General features: G+C 44.1%; 1 protein-coding gene across 1 annotated transcript in view; it reads right to left on the bottom strand.

Annotated features, from left to right (window-relative positions):
• Positions 1-220: 220 nt before the first annotated feature.
• LOC138854516 (uncharacterized) overlaps positions 221-7,921 on the bottom strand; it is a 484,295-nt gene continuing 476,594 nt past the window's right edge. The window contains exons 4-5 of the mRNA XM_070098286.1: positions 3,873-4,079; positions 221-3,096 (exon numbers count right to left, since the gene is read on the bottom strand). Coding sequence (XP_069954387.1) covers positions 305-3,096; positions 3,873-4,079 — 2,999 coding nt within the window. The 3' untranslated portion in view covers positions 221-304. The remainder of the gene's footprint in view (positions 3,097-3,872; positions 4,080-7,921) is intronic.

The following is a 7,921-nucleotide window of genomic DNA, read 5'->3' on the forward strand; positions in this document are numbered from 1 at the left end:
AACCTAATTCCTTCCCATTTTTCCAGGAGCTCTATAGCATACGAATTCAGCACTTCCTTATAAATATAATAAATAATGACGCTGAAACAAGGGATTCTGAATCACTAAAGAATTAATTTTACTAGGTCGTAAATAATAATGTCCTATCCAATATGATACTATTTGTACTTAGTAGAAGTAAGAACAATGTTAAAGTATACTAAAAATTACGTCTCTGTGTAGTTTTATTTCAAAATCGTCATTATCAGAGTCATTCCATATTATTATTTCCCCGTTTCTCCAGTATTCTTTCCGAATTTAATTCTCACTGAGCTAAGAGGTCCCTGATCATGAACGTCTGAGGCTTCCTGGGTAGAGTCTTGTCTTCCGCCTCACTACTAGTCTTGTCTTCACCAGAACCTTTATTTGTAAACGGTCGATTGACAGTGTTTATATCGGTAAGTAGAGGAGATTGATGTGAAGAAACTAGTGTTGATGATGGTGATGATGGTGATGATGGAGCTGGGGTTCTCTGTCTTGGCGATGCTGCTGGAGAGACGCAACAAAAGCTCTCTTTAATTTTTGTAGTAACTTCCCTGCCGTTTTCTGATACATGATCAGGTATTGTTATTAATTTCCCGGTATTGTCAGAATCTTCATTACCTTTAATAAGCTTTACGATATCTACGAGTATATCATCGTCTTCCTCTCTATCGTTATCAACTGCTCCCTCCGTGTCTCCCTGTTTGTCGTCTTTTAACCTTTTATTAAAATTTGCATAATTTGATGGTCTGTCTGTAATTTTTATTTTATCTTGAACTACCTTTTCTTGGGGAGAAATGCCGGCCTTAATCTCCCAAGGAACATTTTTTGATTTTAGCAAGTCGGACGTTGATTGTTTTTCATTGATGTAAAAGTCACTTTCAGAAATGTTTATGTCAACTGTACTCACCACAGAAGAGGTTAAGGTACTAGAAACAACTGCAGTTTCGGTGTCAGTCGATTCTTTCTGTTTATTCGATTCTAAAAACGGTTTCACTTTTATAGATAAAGACTGAGCGTTGTTAGGTGGACAGGATCCAAACATATTGTAACTTTGTGAAGTTTGCGTCGTGCTTTTCTTACGACATTCACATTCTGCAGATTGAAGGGATAACTTAGAGATTGAAAACTCTCTGTCGGCTTTATCCGTAACAGTAGACAATATTGCATCATCTAAAAATTCATGAAAACTTAGTGAATTATTGTGAAAACTACTATTTTCTATGTCTTCAGCGCTTAGATTATAAATTTTTCCAAGATCGCCACTCGGAGAGTTAACATGGTTCGACTCGTCCCCGTGACTTGTGCTACAAGACGGCTTGCAAATAGCTTTCGTGGTTCCGCTTAGGACAGTGGAAGGCCCGGATGTTGAAGAGCTCGTTGTAATATCATCCAACTTTGGATCTTTATTTCTTTTGGAAGTGCATGAGCCAGGCTCCGAGAAACTTTGTTCGCTATCCTTACCTCCCTGTATGGATTTCAAGAATTTTTGTTTACCTCTGTTACTCGCAGAGACTAACAAGTTGGCTTTTACTTTTGGGAGTTCTAGTGTGTTATGGTATGACATGGGAATGTCCACGTGGAAGAAAGAACTTTCTTTATGAATAATATTTTGTTGCTGGGAGTCCACTTGAGGGCTCGTGATGGGAAAACATGAGCTTCCCCAAATGCATTTGCAATTTTCTTGTCTCTCTTGGCCTCTTTGATCTTCTTTTTCACAAATTGTCCCAGAATGTGAAGTGTTCTGTAAGGATTCATCACTATCGTGAGTGTCACCGATCCAGTTCTTAGTAAATGGTGGAATCTGATGATGTTTGACTGTAACTGCATTGTAAGAGCTTACCTCTTTATTAAACTTGTTAAAATAGTCATCAAAAGAAGATGAAAATATCCCCAAACTTCCTGTATTAGATGTACTTAGATTACGAGCTGGTTGTAAGAAACTGGAGTAGCTAGTAGCGTCAGGCCTGGGGAATGGCTGCGAAAATGTTTGGGGAATCACGAAACTACGATCTAGGTTATTCTGAGGCCATGTGCTAGAGATAAGAGCTGGTTGAAGTTCTCCGAGGACGTTATAGCCAATATTCTCAGCCTTAGCTTCCTGTATACCATGAAGAACAGGGCGAGTACTGTGAATAACGGTTGGTACACTGAAATTTAATGAGTTATTTTTTATTGGCCCTAAGTTCGTTGAAATTCTGCTGAAGTTTTCTGCCGAACTTTTCCAACCGAGTACACCGTATGGAGAATGGTATCCTAACCCACTTAAGGTTTTCATTCTCTTCGTAGGTACGCAAGAATCAGCAGCAGCGACGTTATTGCTGCCTCCAGTATCATGGCCACTCGAAGTAGGTAAGTGAGGTTGTAGAACATATTGACTGGAAAGATCTCGTTTCCTCTGGGAACTGAAGTCGAATTTTCTATGTTTACTTTTTGTATTATGTATGTGAGAAGGTTCTTGTGTTGCGCTGATTTCACCATCATTGATGGAAGCTTCTTCAACCTTACCAGTTTCATCTTCGCATCTACTGGTTGAATCGCTGGTGGCGTTGGTAGTAAATTTCAAAGTCTCTGGTGTGGCAATAATGGTGGGGATGGCTGAAGCGTCCATTTTATCTAAGGTAATGCCGAAATTTATACTGCAAGATTTGTTAATCATGCAGGCCCTCACTGGCTGATCCGTCTTATATTTTGATGAGTTGGAGAATGTAGGGAAGAAAGCGCTTGTTGAAGCAGCAGCTGGACTCGCACTCGAAGTGGCTGCACCACTCTGATCACTTGGGCAGGATACAAAGTTTCCAGGCTCCTTTGGAGGCGACGCAGACATATTGGAGATACGACCAGAAAGACAAAGGCCGTCTCCGCCGCCATCAGCGCTTACTCCACTAGTCTGTGTGTGTGTAGCTCTAAGGATCCGGTTGATGGACGATATAGAGGGAAGGTGAGCGTGGGGACAGACTCCATCCCTGGCCAACCTAGAGCGGATCTCCCAGGCGAACATGCCTGGGTTCTGACGTTTGTATTCCCTGATACAGGCGACCACCCCAGGCGTTGAGACGCGTGGCTTGCTGCCTCCTATGAATGCGCGCCCACACAAAAGAGAGTGAAAGAGGAATGAATAATTGCTTTAAAATTTAGAGCGAACATGACATTGTAATTTACATGCGAGGCGATTATTAAGCAATGTAGTCGCATCAGTGTAGAATTCAATAAATTTAATGTTTCTAGATGAATATAAAATTAAAATTATGCAAGGAAACTTAATTTTTGACACAACAAATAACCTACATTTAGAAGAGGAAACTGTAGGCGGCGTTACAGTCCGCCCTAGACAATTATGAAGTCACGTTTCGGTCCCTCCTGGACCGAAACGTCTAAAGTTTCCTCTCTTAAGTGTGGATTATTTGTGAATTATTTCAGCCCCTGCAGCGTGAGCTATTCTTCTCGATGCATGTTCTGACACCTTTGTTGTTAGTGCTGAGCGAGGAAACTCTCGTGTGAAGAGTTTAACTCAAAAATCAGCTATATTAACTATTAAAAATGATGATAACAATAATAGATATAATGTGACAATGATAGCAGCTAGTATTTACCTACAAGGCATTAACCTAAACAAATTTAACACCATTATCACTTCTAAACCATCAACACCACATTACACAGATAACCCGCACACAGGAGAAAGAAGCTTATTACAACGTTTTGGTCCGATTTGGACCATTGATTAGCCACACAAAGTTACGAAGGCGAGGGAGCTATCACCATTATCCTCGCCACCATCAACAACAACACCACTACCACAATCAGCACTCCCACCACCGTCATTAGCACCACTACCACCACAGTCTTACCTATGGCTCCAGGCAGGATGGACCCCGTCTCAGAGAACCTGGCCAGGATCTTGGAGACGCACCCATGGGAGACCAGCAAGTGTCTGGAGATATCACATGGGCGGTAACCCAGAAGCGCCAGGTGGAGTATACGCCAGCGGGTCACAGCTGGCAGAGGTCGCCCATTGGCATAGTGACCTCCCAGCTGGTTCACGCCATAGCGACCACCTGCTGATAACAATCATGAAAAAAGAGGACCGTTTTTAGAAAAAGTTTTATTGGGGCAACATTTCGCTTTTTATGTAGAAATTTAACGACTCATACTTTGTTCTGTAAAGTTTTAACAAGTCATGTTTCGTTCTGTAAAGCTTTACCAATTGATCTTGATGACTTGATAAACCTCTACACAGAGTGAAACACTGAACCCATTAAAAACTTGCATATCTTTTCTTCACCACTCAGAAACAATACATCCATCCAACAATAGTTCCAATATTAGTTACCAACTGTCAAAGTTACTAAGCCTGTTTTGTGCGTGCGTGTGTGTGTGTGTGTGTGTGTGTGTGTGTGTGTGTGTGTGTGTGTGTGTGTGTGTGTGTGTGTGTGTGTACTCACCTAATTGTACTCACCTAATTGTGGTTACAGGGGTCGAGACTCAGCTCCTGGCCCCGCCTCTTCACTGATCGCTACTGGGTCCTCTCTCTCTCTGCTTCCTGAGCTTTGTCATACCTCTTCTTAAAACTATGTATGGCTCCTGCCTCCACTACTTCACTTGCTGACAACTCTATGACTGAAGATATACTTCCTAACGTCCCTGGACTCGTCTGAGTCTTCAGCTTCCAGTTGTGACCCCTTGTCCCTGTGTCCCCTCTCTGGAACATCCTATCTCTGTCCACCTTGTCTATTCCCCGCAGTATCTTGTATGTCGTTATCATGTCTCCCCTGACCCTTCTGTCCTCCAGTGTCGTCAGTCCGATTTCCCTTAACCTTTCCTCGTACGACATTCCCTTGAGCTCTGGGACTAGCCTTGTTGCAAACCTTTGTACTTTCTCTAACTTCTTGACGTGCTTGACCAGGTGTGGGTTCCAGACTGGTGCTGCATACTCCAGTATGGGCCTAACATACACAGTGTACAGTGTCTTGAATGATTCCTTATTAAGGTATCGGAACGCCATTCTCAGGTTTGCCAGGCGCCCGTATGCTGCAGCAGTTATTTGGTTGATGTGTGCCTCCGGTGATGTGCTCGGTGTTATGGTCACCCCAAGGTCTTTCTCCCTGAGTGAGGTCTGTAGTCTTTGTCCACCTAGCCTATACTCTGTCTGCGGTCTTCTTTGCCCCTCCCCAATCTTCATGACTTTGCATTTGGCTGGATTGAATTCGAGAAGCCAGTTACTGGACCACATGTCCAGCCTGTCCAGGTCTCTTTGCAGTCCTGCCTCATCTTCGTCCGATTTAATTCTTCTCATCAACTTCACATCATATGCAAACAGGGACACTTCAGAGTCTATTCCTTCCATCATGTCGTTCACATATATCAAAAATAGCACTGGTCCTAGAACTGACCCCTGTGGGACCCCGCTCGTAACAGGCGCCCACTGTGATACCTCTTCACGTACCAAGACTCGTTGCTGCCTCCCTGTCAGGTATTCCCTTATCCATTGCAGTGCCCTCCCTTTTACATGCGCCTGATCCTCCAGCTTCTGCACTAATCTCTTGTGGGGAACTGTGTCAAAGGCCTTCCTGCAGTCTAGGAAAACGCAATCTACCCACCCCTCTCTCTCGTGTCTTACTTCTGTTACCTTGTCATAAAACTCCAGGAGGTTTGTGATACAGGATTTGCCTTCCATGAACCCATGCTGGTTTTCATTTATAATCTTGTTCCTTTCCAGGTGTTCGACCACTCTCCTCCTGATAATCTTCTCCATGACTTTGCACACAATACATGTCAGAGAGACAGGTCTGTAGTTTAGTGCCTCGTTTCTGTTTCCTTTCTTAAATATGGGGACTACATTAGCTGTCTTCCATTTCTCAGGTAGTTGCCCAGTTTCAAGGGATGTGTTGAAGATTGTGGTTAGAGGCATGCACAGCATCTCTGCTCCTTCTCTAAGGACCCATGGGGATATGTTGTCCGGTCCCATCGCCTTTGAGGTGTCAAGGTCACTTAAGAGCTTCTTCACCTCCTCCTCAGTTGTTCGTATGTCATCCAACACTTGTTGGTATATTCCCTCTTGATGTTCCCTTCTGTGCTGTCTTCCCACAGCCCTTCCTGTCTCTACTGTAAAAACTTCCTTAAATCTCCTGTTCAGCTCCTCACATACCTCCTGATAATTTCTTGTGAGTTCTCCACCTTCTGTCCTTAATCTGATCACCTGGTCTTTGACTGTTGTCTTCCTCCTGATGTGGCTATACAACAGTTTTGGGTCAGTCTTGATTCTCGATGCCATGTCATTTTCATACTGTCGCTGGGCCTCTCTCCTTACCTGTGCATACTCATTCCTGGCTCTGCGACTGATCTCCCTATTTTCGTGTGTTCTCTGCCTTCTGTACTTTTTCCATTCTCTATTGCACTTTGTTTTTGCCTCCTTACACCGTCGGGTAAACCAGGGGCTCGTTCTGGTCTTCCCGTTGTTACTGTTGCCCTTGGGAATAAACTTTTCCACTGCCTCCTTGCATTTTGTTGTTACATATTCCATCATTTCATTTACTGGCTTTCCTGCCAGTTCTCTGTCCCACTGGACCTCCCGCAGGAAGTTCTTCAACCCTATGTAGTCCCCTCTTTTATAGTCAGGCTTTTCCCATTCAACTCCTGTTATTCTCTCCACTTGCAGCTCTACTATGTATTCAAAGCACAGAACCACGTGGTCGCTAGCTCCTAGGGGACTCTCATACTTGATGTCCTCAATGTCTGAGCTGCCCAGGGTGAACACAAGGTCCAATCTTGCTGGTTCATCCTCCCCTCTCACTCTGGTAGTGTCCTTAACATGTTGGTGCATGAGGTTTTCCAGCACAACGTCCAACATCCTGGCTCTCCATGTTTCGGGACCCCCATGTGGCTCCAGGTTTTCCCAGTCGATCTCCCTGTGGTTGAAATCCCCCATAACCAGCAACTTTGCTCTGCTGGAATGAGCTCTTCTTGCCACCTCAGCAAGTGTGTCCACCATTGCTCTGTTGCTCTCTTCATATTCCTCTCTTGGCCTCCTGCAGTTCTGTGGTGGATTATGCATCACTGCAATGACCACTTTGTGTTCCCCAGACTGAAGTGTACCTGCTATGTAGTCTCTTTCTCCCGTCTCATCTATGCCTTCCATTTTCTCGAATTTCCATCTGTTTTTTACGAGCAGAGCAACCCCACCTCCCCCCCTGCCCCTTCTATCTTTCCTCATGATCTGGTATCCTTGTGGGAAGATTGCATCTGTTATTGTCTCCATGAGTTTTGTTTCTGTAACTGCTATGATGTCTGGGGACTTCTCATTGATTCTTTCTTGCCATTCCTCATGTTTATTCGTTAATCCATCTGCATTTGTGTACCAAACCTTCAGCTTCTGTTCTAATACTGTAACTGTGGTGCAGGGGGTGGAAACAGAGGGATCGGTGTGTGATGGTCGGTTTGGATTGTTCAGTTGCCTTGGGGGTGTCGTGGCTGGAGTCCTTCTGCAGGTGTTTCTGTGGGGTGTGCTTGTCCTTCCATTTGATCCTGGGTTATTCTGCTCTCCTTTTTCATTTCCTCCCATTTCTCCTTTCGTTTTTGAACTCTCTCTTTCATCGTCTTCCTTTCGTCCTGTGTTCTGTCTCGATCGAGGTACACACTCCGGAACTCCTGCTTGCCTCTCAGCCGTGCTTTCTCCTGCAGGATCATGGTTCGGATTGATTCTGCCTTGAAAATTACTTTGAGAGGCCGATTCCTTTTCTTTGTGAACCACCCAATTCTCCGAAAATTTGCCACCTGGGTCATGTCCCCTTCGCCTATCACCTTCATGATATCTTCAATCGCTTTTTTCTCCTCCTGCTTTCTTTCATCATAAGTTTCCCCTTTAGCTTCGTCTAGCCCATAGACAAACACGGATCTCTCC

The sequence above is a fragment of the Cherax quadricarinatus genome, chromosome 61 (genome assembly GCF_038502225.1).
Source record: "Cherax quadricarinatus isolate ZL_2023a chromosome 61, ASM3850222v1, whole genome shotgun sequence".
Lineage (NCBI taxonomy): Eukaryota > Metazoa > Arthropoda > Malacostraca > Decapoda > Parastacidae > Cherax > Cherax quadricarinatus.